General features: G+C 38.8%; 1 protein-coding gene across 1 annotated transcript in view; it reads right to left on the minus strand.

The window, feature by feature from the left end:
- Positions 1-15719, minus strand: part of TDRD1 (tudor domain containing 1) — a 36288-nt gene extending 20569 nt beyond the window's left edge. The window contains exons 1-7 of the mRNA XM_029284111.1: positions 15654-15719; positions 12809-12895; positions 11954-12006; positions 11240-11363; positions 10214-10319; positions 5283-5334; positions 2814-2918 (exon numbers count right to left, since the gene is read on the minus strand). Of these exons, the coding sequence (XP_029139944.1) occupies positions 2814-2918; positions 5283-5334; positions 10214-10319; positions 11240-11363; positions 11954-11992 (426 nt within the window). The 5' untranslated portion in view covers positions 11993-12006; positions 12809-12895; positions 15654-15719. The remainder of the gene's footprint in view (positions 1-2813; positions 2919-5282; positions 5335-10213; positions 10320-11239; positions 11364-11953; positions 12007-12808; positions 12896-15653) is intronic.
- Positions 15720-17093: the final 1374 nt, after the last annotated feature.

Genomic DNA, 17093 nt, shown 5'->3' on the forward strand with positions numbered 1-17093 from the left:
ATCCTTGCTTAATGACCCTAATTGGGACTGGAATTTGTCCGATTCACTTAAATATTAATCCATTGTGTAATACACTGACGTCGTGAATGGTTGTCATCAAGGTTATCAGGACTAATGCAAATAATCCGTTTCTGATGTGACAACAATCCGTTCCCGGAGTGCGAAGTGGACGGGACGCACTTGACGGGCCGAGGAAGAGTGACGACGAAGAGGTTGGTCCAGACCACCAGAGGGAAACGTAGATGAGACTGCAATGCCCTTGCCTCCATTTCAATTCCTCCCACCAGTCTATCTTCCCCATCTCCATCCTTTGGGCAGCAGGCTCTGCCATTTGCATCCTGCTGCTCCCAGGTGACCTTCACTGTCGCCTTCCAACTTCTGCTGACCTGGGATCCAGGCGCTGGGTGAAGGTGTGGCCCAAAGACAGGCTTAGAGAGTACATCAAAGCTTTGTTGGCCAAAGAGGAGCTTGACAAGCCTGATCAGGGAGGAGGCAACGGGATGCAGTTAGTGGAGAAAACGTGATGGTGGTGTGAAGCAGCTCCCCAGGCAAAGGCAGCCAGGACTGTGCAAAGCCTTGCAATCCTGGGCCAGCAGCAGAAGGAAGAATACAACAAAGGCCACTTGGGGGAGAGGAGGCAGGACAGGTGGCAGTGGTTGTTGTGGCTCCGTCCGGTGGGTCCCTCTCATCAGAGGAGGAAGGCTCTGAACATGACGGAGAGGAGATGGCTAGGTCTCCCTCTCCCGGCCCTTCCCCTCTGGTGCAGCCTTCGGTGCCTTCCGACAGCGAGGAGTTTGGCCAGGAGCCCGGTGTTTCTGGGATTGGCCAGGAGCCAGAAGTATCGGATTCAGAAGAGGAGAAGTTTTGGCTGGATCCACGCCAGCGTCGAAGAGATAGGCGTGCGCAGCAGCAGACACGTCGGGCCAGACAATTCCGCTGAGTCACTGGGCCACACCCCACTGGCTATATAAGCAAGGGGTGTGGCATGTGAATTTTCGTGACGGACAAAGTTTGATGAACACTCGGTTGCAAGCATTCTGGCAAGTTCTCGTGGCTTATATTTGTTTGCTGTGGTTTATCATTNAAGGCTCTGAACATGACGGAGAGGAGATGGCTAGGTCTCCCTCTCCCGGCCCTTCCCCTCTGGTGCAGCCTTCGGTGCCTTCCGACAGCGAGGAGTTTGGCCAGGAGCCCGGTGTTTCTGGGATTGGCCAGGAGCCCGGTGTTTCTGGACTTGGCCAGGAGCCCGGTACTTCTGGAACTGGCCAGGAGCCAGAAGTATCGGATTCAGAAGAGGAGAAGTTTTGGCTGGATCCACGCCAGCGTCGAAGAGAGAGGCGTGCGCAGCAGCAGACACGTCGGGCCAGACAATTCCGCTGAGTCACTGGGCCACACCCCACTGGCTATATAAGCAAGGGGTGTGGCATGTGAATTTTCGTGACGGACAAAGTTTGATGAACACTCGGTTGCAAGCATTCTGGCAAGTTCTCGTGGCTTATATTTGTTTGCTGTGGTTTATCATTAAAGACTTGGCAGGCAGCTACGAAGTGGCTGCCAAGACATTCCGTTGCCTTTGTCTGTGCCGAGTAGTTTGTCAGGCCTCGGCTGACTGGTTGGGGGGTGTGGGTCGGACGGGGGACAGAACAGTGGTTTAGTGCATTCCAAAGGGTAGAGACAGGGGAGGTAGATAGTCAGCTGAGAAGAGTTGAAGTGCGCATTGTAATCATAAATGTGGGCTAATTGCCAAGCACCCAAAATTTGATCAAGTGACCACAGGGATGTTGCAACTTCCATAACTTTTAAGGATGGGTATAACTACCATTTGTTTAGCACTATCATTGAATCTAACAACAATAAAAAGTTGTTAAGATGGGACTATCTGTATTATTAATTTAGCTAGGTCTTTGTAGTTGTAGCGTTACCTCCTCAGAGGCCACCAAAACCCAGGCCCTCCCAGCCCCGTCCCCCTTTGTCAAGCCCTGCAGTAGTGTTCTCTAGGGATTGATGTCTCTTCCAGTCGGAGGCCATGCAGAATTAGGAGGTAGCAGGCTCTTGTCGTCAAGGAGGGGCTTCCAGGAACGAAATAACCAGCCACGATAGTCAATGCTATGATGATATCCAACAGCCCAAGGCCGTTATAGCCGCAGGAATTAAGGATTCCTTAGCGGTCATTCAGAGTCAAGTGGGATGGAGGAAAACCCCGGCTCCAGACGGTAGTAGAAACAACAACAGTCAGTGTTCTGTAGCAATAGCTCGCCCCCCAGGGCAACTCCCCCACAAAGTCTAAAACCTGTACCAGCAACTATAGTCACAGTCCAAATAGCCTCCAGGCTTCGCAGCAACAGTAGCCACCACCAGTCTCTCCTCTCCTTCTGTTGCTTCTCAGTCAGGTCTCGGCGTCAAAGCCCTCCCCCCCCTTTATCTTTATTGTTAAAATCCGAGGCTAGGAGCCTCAGCCAACTCCTTTCTACATACTCCCCCTTGCCTCTGTTTGAGATATCCTCCTTACGAAGGAAGCAATAAAACTCCACTCTCTCTCTCTAGCCTGTTTAAAATATCCTCCTTACGAAAGCAAATAAAACTTCCACTCCCTCTTTACCTTCACCTGACGAACTGCAACAGCCACACACCACACCCTTCCTTTCCTTCCCTTTTCTATCTTTTTCTTCAGCCCACACTGCCAAAGCCAGCAGCAGCTATCCCAATCTCTCCCTTCCCAACCAAGCTCCTGCAAACACTCTCAGACAGCCCCGCTACATAGTTATGAGGACCTCACTATACAAAATACATTGAAATGTAAAATCAGAACTTACTTTGATTTTCACATTTTTCTGAAGTCCTAAATAACTCAGATCAGACAGCATTATTTTCTTCCCTTGTTGGTTTACTTTTTTAGTATTCATTGGTAATATATTTTCCTGTTAGAAGCAAATGTTTACATTTGATTAATAATAATCCCATTTTCCTACTTAAAAGAACTCAAAAAGATTAAACCATCTAAGAAATAAGTATCGTTGGTGAATTTATAAGAGGCATTATACTTTTGAGTATAAGCTAGCATTTACAAAATAAGTAATTCTTATTCCTTTCTTCTTGTAACATCCAGAGTAACTTCAGAAACCTTCTAGGGAATATCAAGAAGTCCTCCAAAATAATCACTAGAGAAATGAAAATGTAATATGGTTACTGTGAAAATAGAAAGAAATTGGAAAGAATGCTTTACTATCTGGACTGATATTATTACTTAGTAGCAACAATTCTTGTCATATTAATCATATTAATATTTAAACCATAATTGGCAACTAACAACCAAAGTCAGCAGGGAAACTGGAAGAAAACTGTAAGTCTGAGGCCAGCAGGCAAGTGGCAGGAGTGCATGGGGTGCAGGAGAAACACCACATGGTCAATGTGGGCCATGGGTTGGAAAACGTATGCAAGTGTGCAAAAGAGATGCTTTGCAGATCAGGAAAGGTGTAGCGAGCATGCATGAGTGGTGTATCGCAGGTAGGGTGTGTGAATGGCTGGCATAAGTGCAGATAGTTTAAGGACAGTGTGCGGGTGGAGAAAACTTAGCCCAGCAACTTGTGATTTTCCCTACTAGACCATTGACTTTCTCAGCAGAGAAATTGCAAATGGCAATCATGCAATGGTGGGATGCTGGACAACTGGTCATAAATGCTAATGCCAAGCACCCAGATCATGATCACATGAGTGCAAGGGAACTGCAATGTAACTTTGGGGACTGGGCATATATCCCTTAGATCAGCATTGTTGTAACTTAGAATAGTCATTGAATAAACGGTCATATGTCAAGGACTACATGTATTGGCAAAAAATGCCTGAAATAGTAGAAAAGGTAAAGGTTTCCCTGTCGGCCATGTCCGATTCTAGGGCATGGTGCTCATCTCAATTTCTTGGCTGAGGGAACCAGTGTGGTCCAAAGACAATTTCCATGGTCATGTGGCCAGCATGACTATACACCAAAGGCACATGGAATGATGTTATCCTCCCACTGAAGTGGTACCTATTAATCTACTTGCATTTTCATGCTTTTGAACTGTTAGGTGGGAAGGAGCTGACGCAAGTAATGGGAGCTCGGGTCTCGAACCTAGGCTGTCAGCTCTCCAGCTGGCAAGCTCAGTAACTGTAACCACTGAGCCATTGGTCTCCACAGAAATAGTAGCTGAATGTAAAATAAATAAAACCAATCAGCAGTGTTACTTACTGTTGCAAAAAAGGCAAATGTATTGATATGCTATATAAAGAGAAGTGTACTTTCCAAATCAGGAAAATTATCAGTTTTCCTTTATTCTTTCAGTTCAGTTCAGTTCTGATCACTGCATTTTAAGGGTTCCGAAAAACTGGAAATGGTTCATTAAAGAGCAGCAAGTATTATCAAACTCTAGAAACTATACTCTATGAAGAGAGGCTGTTCAGTCTTAAGAAGAAAGATAGGGTATTATACATCTCTTTCCAGTACCTTCTGAAGGTTTGGCTTGTTATCATTCCTGAGATCAGAACATGGAATAAGTTCTAGGAAGGAAAGTTCCACTTGAAAAAAATATCTAACAGTAACACCAATTTTTTATTGTCTTGAAGCAGAAGTCTAATAACTATCTATTAGGAATATTATGCTGATTCTTGGTTGTACCAGGGCATGGCAGACTAGATCAGGGGTCCCCAACCTATGGGCTGCAGCCCGGTACCGGACTGCGGGCTCTTGGCCAGTGGGCCGCAGAAATGGCTGGCCAGGGCACCCACGTGTGGGCACGCATTTCCCCCCCACACTAGCGCCCACAGCCGTTCTCGCATGCATGCAGGCGCGAACGGGAACGCTAGCAGGGTACATACGTGCCCATTTGTGCATGAGTGAACGGGCCGCTAGCACGGGGTGTGTCCGCGCAGCCCATTTGCATATGAGCAAACAGGCCACTAGTGCAGGGGTGTGTGTGCAGCCCATTTGCGCATGTGTAAATGGGTGCTAGCTGCTGCGGGAGTGCATGGGCATTTTGCGCATGTACTACTACTGCACCAGTAGGCGTGGTCCCGTTTGCAGGCATGCACGCGTGCACACACACAGTAATTTGGAAGCTGGTCTCCCCTCCGGGTCGCAAGCCCGGAAAGGTTGGAGAACTCTGAACTAGATGGTTTGAATCATCCATTTCCAAATGTATAATTTTAAATGAGAAAAGTGTTACAAAGAGAAAGGATGAATATACAGACATAATCAGAATAGTATAATGAAGTTTCTCAACCACAGAAGAAAATTCCTCTCACCATACCTTTTTATTGCTTTCATCCAATGATTTTCTACAATATTCAGCTTTATTTGTACTAAAAGGAATAATTTAATTCATTAGTACAATTGTTCAGTTCAATTGCAAGGTTATTTCATTTAAAGATTATTATGTTGTGGCAGTATAACTTTGTGCCACTTTATAAAGTTCTAGTTGATCAAGAAATACTGTTATTTCATATGTTGCTTGCTTAAACCAGAATTCAGCAATATGTTCAAAACTGAATCTCTTAAAAAGAGTATTAATCATTTAATTTAAGCAGGGGCAGGAGTTAAGGCTAACATGACTGGAAATGGAAGCCCCAAGGTTCTCCTAAGCATATAAAATTCTTGGAACAAAAAAAAAATCCACATATGGTGGCCCCAGAACAACTGAGCCAAGGAGTTTAAATACTAATTAAAGAGTGTGCAAAATATTTCAAATTCAAAATGTTCAATCTGCTGGTAGTCTGACATAGTTCTTACTAGAATATTTCTGGTAAAATCAGAAATATTATTCTTAACATGGAAAAGACTGTTTCAAGTTGGAAAAAGCAGCTTTGAGCTAAATACATCTCAGAGTTTAAAGGTTTTGCACATAAATACATGGAATACTTATTTTTATTCTCACCAGCCTGCAAGGTAGTTAGATCACACTTGAAAAAAATAAGGCCTCAAACATGCATGGTACTTCACTGTTGCAATAAATATATTGCAGAGCAAGTACAACTATACAAATTGTACTTCTCAATCTAAAGACTCTTTTCGGGAGAGTAATTTAGATGAAAAAATAGTATGGCTAAAGAATTATAGAAAATTGGGTCAGCTACAAAATAATCTCTCAAATTATTTTTTTACTAAGCAAAATGCTCTGAACATTTCATGAATTCCTAGAATGATGCTAAATAACCTGAAAAAAACCTAAAGAAAAAAAAAGCACATTGCAATTAAAGATAGCAATGGTCAGTCATAGAAAAAGCAAAGACATAAGAATTTGAATGTTTCTTTCAACTATTATATTCCTTAAATAATTATTATTTTAAATTATTTTAATTTATAAAATAATAATTATTTAATAATTATTTAAACCATTATTTTTAATTATTTTAACATTAGGTTATTTAAAATAAGCATTTAAGCCACCCAGAATTGCCTTTCTTCTGTTTCAAAAAATTTTGAAGTCTTTAAAACTATTAAAAATGGGAAATCTTCAGGTTCTGATACACAGAGTATTTTAAAATCAATTTAAAGATGTCTTAATACCTTAATTTTTACTTTTATGCAATACTTGCATTGGAAAGATCCCTTACCAGAGTCCTGGAAAGAGTCTGAGGTAGCTCTAACCTTTAAACTAGGTAAACATTTTCAGGAATTGACAGAGGATCATTTCACTTCTTAATACAGATTTTAAAATCTACAAGAAATTATTAGCTAACACCTAAAACAGGGGTAGGCAACCTGGGCTCTTTTATGACTCGTGGATGCTGGCTCAGGAATTCTGGGAGTTGAAGTCCACGAGTCATAAAAGAGCCCAGGTTGCCTACCCCTGACCTAAAATGACTATAAATAAAATTACTCACATAAATCAATTTGGTTTTATTCCAAAAACACATATATTTCCCCTACTAGGAATTATTACACAAATTGCCAAAATGAATAACTCTTCACTAGCTCTATGCTCATATATATATGTGAAGTTTTTGATTCTCTGGAATTACATTTTTTAAAAATAAATACAAGTAGTCTGGTACTTATTTGAGCCCAAAATTTCCGTTCCTAAGCAAAACAATTGTTACGTGAATTTTGCCCCATTTTACCACAGTTTCTTGCCACAGTTAATTGAATCACTGCAATTATTAAGTTAGTAACACAGTTGTTAAGTGAATCTGGCTTCCCATTGACTTTTCTTGTCAGGTGACAAAAGGTGATCACATGTCACTGCAAGTGTCATAAATATGAACCAGTTGCCAAACATCCAAATTTTAATCATGTGATCATGGGAATACTACAACAGTCATAAGCATGAAAAACAGTCATAATTCACTTTTTTCAGTGCTGTTGTAACTTCAAACGGTCACTAAATGAATGGTTGTAAATCGAAACTATCTGTATTATAAATATATAAATTTAAAAATATAAATTTAAGACTGGCTTTTGTAAGATATTGGTCACAATTATCTCTCTACTACTAAAACTCTGTCATGAAACTGAAGCAGTCATCACAGGGCAGCAATTTTTTAAACAAGGTATATCAAATGCCCTAGCTTACAAAACAGGTTCAAAATCTGAGACCCATAACTTCTGAGGGAATGAAATTTGAGGACATTGTGGCTGCTTCAGTGCTACTGGCTGCTGAGCTTCATTTTCAATATTCTGTGACAGTTTCCCAGCCATTCTCACAATCTCTTGCTCCCTCTCCCACCCAGGAGCAGCCACTTACTGTACTTGCCTGTTGGGAAGGAAAAGGAAATTTCCGATGCCTCCTACCAGATTCCCACCAGGAAACAGAACAGGGAAGCCAGCAGAAAGTTGGAAGTCACTCCTGCTGCCACTGCTTTTTTGCCCACCCTCAATCATTGTTTCTCTGTTTAGATATGAAAATATCTCTGAAATGGTTGATTCAACAGGGCACAGGTTGTATAGTGGATAGCTCAGATAAAACTTAACTCTTATGACTCTATTCTACTGAAAAATTCTATAGTAATTGAGTACTGTTTTGTATCAATCTTTATTACTCAACGTAGCTATTGAAGCTCTGACAATAGAACCAATGAATAGACTTATGGCATACAATTAGGTAATAAGAGCTATCTTTGAAATTTATGATATGATTCTGACTCTTTTGAACACCTCCCATTCAACTAACCATATCAATAAAGCCTTAAAGAGAAATTTGAAGGGAAAGTTGAAAAGGAAGCTCAAAATCAATTTAAGGATTCCAACTATATATAAATCTTTATAGTATTTAGGGATCAATATTACCAAAATATTAATGTTTATCAATAAACTTATGCCTACAATGAAGATATTAAACAAGAAAATGAAAAGTTGGGCTAACAATATTTCAGGATGGATTGCAACTGCCAAACTGAAAATCCTTCAATGTTCAATATTTATCGGTGGAAATTCCAAAACAGGTTTTAATATATTGTACACACAGGCAAGAAAGTGCTTAGAGAACTGGACAATCACTATGATCTGACTCATATGAAAAAAAGGGAACCTAAATAAAGAACAGATAAAACAATGAAAGGTAACAAATTGGCATGGTTTTTGGTATCAATTTAAATAATTATTGGATAATACAGAAATTATAATTTCATTAATTAGCCCTTACACCAATTTTGAGACTTAACTATCTAGAACAACTAAAAGGATGGATTTCAAAAATAGGTTCTTGTAGAATTATTCACTGCTGGCACTTGACTTATCAGATTGACACAACTCTGGAGAGGTTGTCACCAAAAAGCTCTGTTTTTAATTTATGGGGGCTGTGTAATCAAGGACTACACAGGTAGTACTTGATATTTGACATTTATTTAATTATGATTCAAAGTTACCAGTCTTGGAATAAATGACTTACAACACATCCTCAAAGTTTTGACCATCACACCATCATTTGGATGCTTGGCAACCAGCTCACATTTATGATAGTTGCAGCATTTTGTGGTTGCATGATTGTGATATGTGATCTTCCCAGCTGGCTTCTGACAACCATGATTTGCTTAATGATCACAGTGATCTGCTTAACAACTGCAGTAAAAATGGTCATAAAATCAGGTCCACTCATGTGATGACTTGCTTAATGACTGCATCATTTAGTGTCCAAGATTCCAGTTCCAATTGTGGTAGTAATACAACTCCCCCCCAAAAAACCAACCAGAGGGACGAAATAAATAAATCTCCCTATGTTAGTGTTATTGCATTTACTTATTGCGTTTAAAGGTTAAAAGCTTTTTATTTATCTTAGCAGTGAAAATAATATTCACCTAAAAATAACATTGAAAACCCTTAGATAATTTAACAACTTCTAGAAAAGGTTCCAGATAAAGTAAAAATATAAAATAATGTTAATTATCTGCGTAGTGGAACAGTGGTTAGAATGCAGTATTGCAGGATAACTCTGTCCATTGCCAAGAGTTCAGTCCTGACTGGCTCAAGGTTGACTCAGACTTCCATCATTCCAAGGTCAGTAAAATGAGGGCCCAGATTGTTGGGGGCAATATGCTGACTCTGCAAACTGCTTAGAGAGTGCTGTAAAAGCATTATGTAGCAATATATAAGTCTAAGTGCTATTGCTATTGCTAAAATACAAGAAGTAGCAACCACAATTCTATAAAATGTAGATGGACTTTACATTATTTTAATCTCAACAGTTCTACCAGCAACCCTTTGGATCAGAGGTGCCATGGAGAAAGATTTTTCTGCGGACCAGAGGGAATGTGGTTTTGAATACTGCCTGGATCCTGAGGATGGAGCTTTGCTTGTTTGTGCAGCCTTCTTGCTAGCATGCTGTGGATCGGTGCCGATCCACGGACCGGAGTTTGGAGACTCCTGCTTTAGATATGTTAATAATCAATTTGTATATTACTTGTTTCTATCTACTTTCTAGGACATATTTTTCTTATTTTTTTCAAGTACAGTATCATCAATCTATGTTATTCAATTACTTGACAGTATTTGTCAATCACAATTTAATAATAATTTAAAAAGTACACCACCATAATCTGAATATACAACTATATGCATAGCTAAATAAGGAGACGTCTGCATGGATGTGGCTTTTTTCTTCTGAATCAAAGAATTTTTAAAAATTCTATAGTCGTTAACTCTCATTAAAGATAATGCACATTATTATTACATATATTTGACTGGTGAACTAAAAGCTTACAGCTACCGTTCATTTAAATTGAAACAAACTGTAATCCATTAACTTACTTCGATTTACTTGGCTTACAGACAATATTATGTGTTTGCCAATCTTTCATCTGACAACTTGAAGAACAGTAACAGACCTGCTTACACTTGGTGCATCTTAAGGATCCTAAAAAGATTACAAAAAGATTACTGAAACATCAGAAAAAAACCTTCTTGGAGAAAAGCAATTGCAAACAATTAACATGTAACTAGCAAGAAAGCTACAGTACAAGTGTATAGATTCATTAGGTATTAAGCTCTAGCTCAGTGGTTCTCAACCTGTGGGTCGGGACCCCATTTGGGGTCGATCGACCATTTCACGGGGGTCGCCAAGCAAGGCTGTCTGCCATTTTTTTTGACCGCCATTTTTTTCCCCTTTTCCGGCGGGTGCCTTACCTCCCTTGGGCTGGGCCAGCTGGTGGTCGGCCTGCTCTATCTCTGCCGCTTGCCAGCTACGCCTCGGCCGGCACAGGGGGCGGAACCACACATGCGCGACGCTCCCAGGCAGGGAAAGTCCTCGACTTACAACCGGTTTAGTCCTCGACTTACGACCGGTTTAGTCCTCGACTTACAACCGGTTTAGTCCTCGACTTATGACCGATTGGGGTCGTGGCATTAAAAAGGTTGAGAACCACTGCTCTAGCTGAAGAAATCATTTTCTGCATTGCTTATATCAAGGCTGAATCAGACACCTACGAAGAATACTTAGCTTTATACTTCAATTCTTTTTATAGAAAACTGTTGTAAGCTTGTACTAAGCAAGTCTGTTTTCATAACAGTAGTTTCAAGTGATAAAACAATTATTTCAGAAAACTTAATTCAACTTATGTGTCTATATTTGCTTCAATTTGACAGATATAGGCTGCAGTTTCCATAAGGCCACTTAGTAAATTTGTGATCAGATTTAGATATTTCAACTGACACCTGAATTCACATTACATTAATTTCACTTAAAAATTATTAACAAGTAGCGCTATTTGATCATACTTTTAACTAACATTTTAAAGCCTGCATTATTTTGTCATAGATTAGTTAACAAAAACTTACCAAACAGCCCACAAAAATGGCAAGTGGGCTGATATAACGGACTGAACTGTGATTTATGGCTGATAGGTAAAACTTTGTCAGAAGTTGATAAATGCATTGCTTGTATCAATGCTGAGTCAGATACCTAAAAAGCATATTTACAAATATAAACATATGTTTATCTTAAATTTGTAAGATATTACTATTGTAATATTTTATATTAAAATTCTTAATTTCTCAGAAAGTGAGACTGATACAGAATACACAAAATTTAAAAGTACATGTCTCTCAGAGAAATATACAACAGCTACGTTAACATATGACTAGGCCAGGTTTTCTTTAAATACTTGAATATTATGTTACATACATTGAATAATATATGATACTTTAACATAAACCAAAGTACAGTTTATTATTAGTTATGAATCTAAATCCTGCCCACCTAGCAGTTTGAAAGCATGCAAATGCAAATAGATAAATAGGTACAACTTTGGTGAGAAATTAACAGCACTTTGGTGTATAGTCATGCTGGCTAGATGACCTGGAAATGTCTTCAGACAACTCTGGCTCCCTTGGCCCAGAAACAGAGATGAGCACCACCACCTATAATTGGACACAACTGGACAGGGGAAACCTTTATCTTTGTGAATCAGACAGTAACCTGGGAATAGCATACTTTATTACAATTAACAATCATATTAATACGACAGAGAAAAATTGTTACTGGAAACTTACAGGATTTATTTTCTTTGTAGAAGATAACAAATTATTCATAACTTTGAAACTCCCTACAATATACAATTGAAATGTTTAGAATCAAATAATTTAACAGATTAAATATATTTTTAAATCATTTATTCAATTTTATATGGTTTTTTGATCAGATAAAATGCTTATCCAGAAATAACCTAAGGTAGATTTAGATGGATTCAATTCTAGGTTAATGAAGTTTTCCAGTACAAGAAGTTCTAAGTTCTAATCATCAAGGAAACACGATTCTTATAATTAACTTGACACTTCAACTCAAGGGAGCATGAAACCATTACAGTTAGCCTTAATTTAGTGACTACCTTGTTTAACACCATTTGCAGTTACAATAGTGATAAAAAAGTAACTTTATGACTAGTCCTTGCATTTAGCATACAACCTTCAGAGGTCTGTAAAGCAAAATTGAAATAAGATCGTAACTTAGCAGAGTTACTGCTTTACCTACTAAACCAGGGATGTCAAACTCGCAAAGTCACGTGATGTGTCGCAATCTATCGCAACTTTTCTCCATTGCCAGCAATGGGGTAGGAGCGGTTTTGGCAGGACGCATCCGGCCTGTGGCCCGGCAGTTTGACACCCCTGTACTAACCATTTAGCTTAATGAGAAAGTTCCTAGTCCTAATTCTGGTTGTTAAAGGGGGACTACCTGTGATATTTTTTTGGCATATAAACGATCCATATGCTCAAAACATTATGTTCAATGCTATTATTCAATAATAGCACTATTCCCAATATTTGCAGATAAACAATGATTACAAGATTATAGCATACCACTTTGTTCTTTATTCCAATTAGCTGGTTTTCTTACCAAAACATACATACCTTCTGGATCATTGAGCTTTGACCCTGGAGATTGGGAAGGTGGGAGTTGGTTGACAAACTCCAGAGAATTTGCTGGAGGACCTTTACCTGATGAAAGAACAAAATTTTACAAACAGAAAACATTTTTTAGAACCAAACGCTTACAAATAATTAACCAAAAGTTATTATTCCTAGTTTTCAAAATCTCACAAAATTACAAAAGGGAACATGTAAAAATATAGCGCTACAAAGTACATTAAATTTAAAGGGTTTTTTCTCACCTTTCATTCCCACTCCAGCCACATTTAATGAAACAGTTTTGTGATCATAGCCATCATGGTTGTTTTCAACTGAACCGTTCCAATTTGCAACAACTAATTCTGCCTGCTCACAAATTGAAAAATTGTTGAGTAATGGTGGTACTTTATCAAGTACAATACTTTTGAAGTTGGGGCTTGTGCTGGGACTTCTCAAAGACTGATTTGGACTTTTGAGATCCCTTATCTGTAGCCTTTGTTCCATTTTGCACACATCTATATTAGAATCATTTCCTTACAATTTCATGGATAACTTAATAGCTAGGAAAGTAGAATAAATACATTAACAATTAAGTTGTACTAATAAACAATCCTAAACATAATTTAGATATTTCTACATGTAATGTTTTTCTGTTAAGCCTAGAACATGGGCTAAATCATCTAACCCCTCAGAACATAACACGATATTCGTAACAATATTTTAAAATGCAAAACAATTGTTTTGAAAAATGTTTTCAAAAGGGAATCATGTATTAAATCAGGGGTCTTCAAACTTGGCCCTTTTATGACTGGTGGACTTCAACTCCCAGAATTCCTCAGCCAGGCATGCTGGCTGAGGAATTCTGGGAGTTGAAGTCCATAAATCATAAAAGGGCCAAGTTTGAAGACCCCTGTATTAAATGTTTTGACCAGCAAAACAGATTTTCTAAAGTTAGTTTCTCATATTGCTTTTCATAGAAAAAAAACTGGAAAAAGTAATTGACCAAATTTAAACCACTTTCAGCACACAGAAGATATAATAAATGTTATTAAAAGGTTAAAGCTGTAGTATGCTGCAGTTCACTTTATTAGATGCACAGAACAACAGTTAGACTAATTAGGATTTAAACTGTGATGGAGGGAAGCAGAAGAAAGAATAGTTTGGGCATTCAGGTTATAGGAGAGATAGTTTAGTCTCATATGTTAATTACAAAAACTGCTATTAGACATTCTGATTTTTTTTCACAAATTCTCATCCTACAATGTTTTCAATACACACAATTCTTCAAAGAAAATCAATATTCCAAAGTCTGTAAAGCCGTTTTGTTTTAAAGTGTTCACTGTTGGGAATTATGGAAAATTTGGATAAAAAAGAAATGGAATTGATGCTGAACTTGATAACTGCTGCGAGATTATTAATAGCTCAATGTTGGAAAACGGATTGTTTGCCTACTATAGAAGATTGGGCATTTAAAGTTTCAAATTTAGCAGAAATGGCTAAGATTTCAGCCTCTGTGAAGGATTACTCACAAGAAAGATATATACTGGTTTGGAGAAGATGGATAGATTATATTGAGAACAAATATGGAACTAAAAAGTTTCATTTGGTTTTTGAGTAATATCTGTGATTGCTAATGTAATATATTTTATTAAAATTAAATATTTTGTAATAATGATTTGATATATTAGTTTAGGAGAGAGCTAAAGGATGTTATAGATTTGTTAACTTAAGGGTAACATAATTTAAGATAGAATATAATTATTGTATTGTAAACCCTGTGTGTAGCTCTGGGAAGTGGGGGGGGGGAAGGGAGGGGGTGGGAAAGGGTGGGGTCTGAGGGAGGTGGGGAGATATATTGTAAAACTTTTAAAAATTTTCAATTAAAAAAAAAAAAAAAAAGAATCACACCCAGGAATATTAACAGTTCCATTGCTATCTGCCTCAAGTTTCAAACACATACAGTAATCTCCACAATACTGGCACATGGATATATTTCAACTGAAATTTAGAAATCCAAAAGGTGATCCCATTACCTTCGTATTTCCCATACTAGGGTTATTTACACATTCTCATACGAATCAGACGCAAACGTAGTAGCACAGCAAGTGAAATCGCTTAGTCACACAAGTTCAATTTATGTAAGTACTAGCAAAATACACCAAAAATACAAGCATACATAAAAAAAACATTATTACACAATGCACAGAGTTTGGAAAACCACAGGCCACAGGAAACACGATTTACAATACTTCATTACTAGTACAACTAAAACACTTAGTCCCAACAAACAGGTTTCTTGGCTATGGTTTTGTCTATTCTTCCTTTTTCAAGAATTTAACGTTAATATTCCACCTTGGCCAAACCAAAACTTTACCGTCTTTTACAGTAACAAGGGTATCCAGCCCAGGAAAAACAACGATCGCACGCCAGATTACACGCTTAAGACTCGTGTCTGAGAAGCAAATGAGTGAAAGCTTGGAAGGATCCGGGATTGAGACTACTTAACTCTTAAATGATTAACGGCGCAGAGCGAGAAGGGAAGCGAATTCACACACCGGCATTAAATCATAATTAGTTGCAAAAAACGGCAACTTTTACAACAAAGCTTACACACTCCAAACACGGACAATTGCATTAGGGCTCGTGCGAGGTGTTAACGTAGTCCAAAAGTAAAAGACGCAATATCTAAATCCCGCAATGGAAGAGATTTAGCAATTTGTGGCTCGGTCGGACCACTCCAGACTGGGGCAAAAGCATTCGCGGGTGTATTCTCCAAGGGGTCCTGGGCGAGCTTAACTGCAACCTACCACCCAAAGGTTGAAGTAGAAGCGAAAGCGAGGGAGCTTACATTTGATAGCTTGGAAGCATAACCCGCCACTCTCCCCACTTAAAAAATAAAGGGCCGCAGGGTCTTTTCAACAGCCTCCTCGGCTATTGACTCCGAATGAAACGAAGCTTCGTTCCGGACGTTTAGCCTCGTCTCCTTTTCTCCACATCGCGTGATCGCCAGAGCGCAGGCGCCGCCTGTATAACCGCAGGACAAGGAGATTTTTGAAGGAAATGCCGGGAAGGGGGGAGGGGGGCGCGTTGCCTGCGCGAGCTGCGTGTTTGCAAGCTGTATTCTTAATTCTTTAAATTTCCTCGATGATGCAAACTCTTTTCATATTGGCTCGGTTCGTTGCCTAGGGTGTACGGTCCCTGTGCCTTAGCTTTACATATTTTCTTGCACGAGATTTGGACATCCGATTTCACTGCCTGTACCTAAAATACTCGTGTACAGCACAATAGTACAATAATGCTGATGTTTAGGTATTTGTCAAATGCTAAAGTATGAACATTGTGTATAGATGGCATTGAACTTGTGTTAACTATTTCAGTGCTTGCTTTCTTAGGAAGCAACTTCTGTTTGGTTCCGTGCATTTGACCTCCTTAAGTAATTGCAGTGTTAAAGTAATCTGTTTCGGAGACTAGGATAGTCCTATATCTGAGCCCAGTAGATTAAATACTATACCTTCGTTTACTATCCAAAGCAACTTTTTTTCCTAAGAAAGTTGTGCTTGCAGAAAGAAAATGCTCTTGCAGAATGTGAAACTCAATTGACCTTTTTATGTAACTTGCTAGCCTGCAATTTATTGAAATAATCAACTGTTTTAGATTCATGCAACATAGCAAACCACAAACTAGTCAGCCATATTTCAACCTACTGTTTTACTAACCCAGCTAGGGGAGTTAGTTTATGCTTTGGCCAGCTGTGTGAACCCACAAAATAAACAGCTAAATTAACTAACACTACCTCACACCATAAACTATATGGTAGCCATAGGACACTGAATCGCCAACTAGTTAACTACATTTTACTCTAACATGCTGTTTGATCTCATCCTGTGTGATAAAGATATGCCATAAAACCTAGAAAATAATGGTAATTCAGTAATCATGATTCAGTTAATGTTATGTAAAAATATTGCCAGAAACTAAAGCATTATAATTATGGATCTTATGGTTTGGAGCACCTTTGTGCAAGAATGTGGGTCTGAAGCTTGGATTTTTAAATAATTTCTTAATGAGGAAAGCTTTCAATACTCTATGAAGGATGGGTTCCTTGTGATTCATTTTGCCCTCTTTGCTTACCAATATTTATATAAAACTCGATAACATCTGAAAGTATTGGTTGAGATGCTGTTCCTTGCATATACATGAACTTTAGCTTTCTTGACAGATCAGGGATTACAATGATGCAGTATAAATATATTGCTGTAACAGTAAACTCATGTACAAATATCAAAAG

This window comes from Protobothrops mucrosquamatus, unplaced genomic scaffold (assembly GCF_001527695.2).
Source record: "Protobothrops mucrosquamatus isolate PMUCROS unplaced genomic scaffold, P.Mucros_1.0 scaffold378, whole genome shotgun sequence".
In the NCBI taxonomy this organism is placed as follows: domain Eukaryota; kingdom Metazoa; phylum Chordata; class Lepidosauria; order Squamata; family Viperidae; genus Protobothrops; species Protobothrops mucrosquamatus.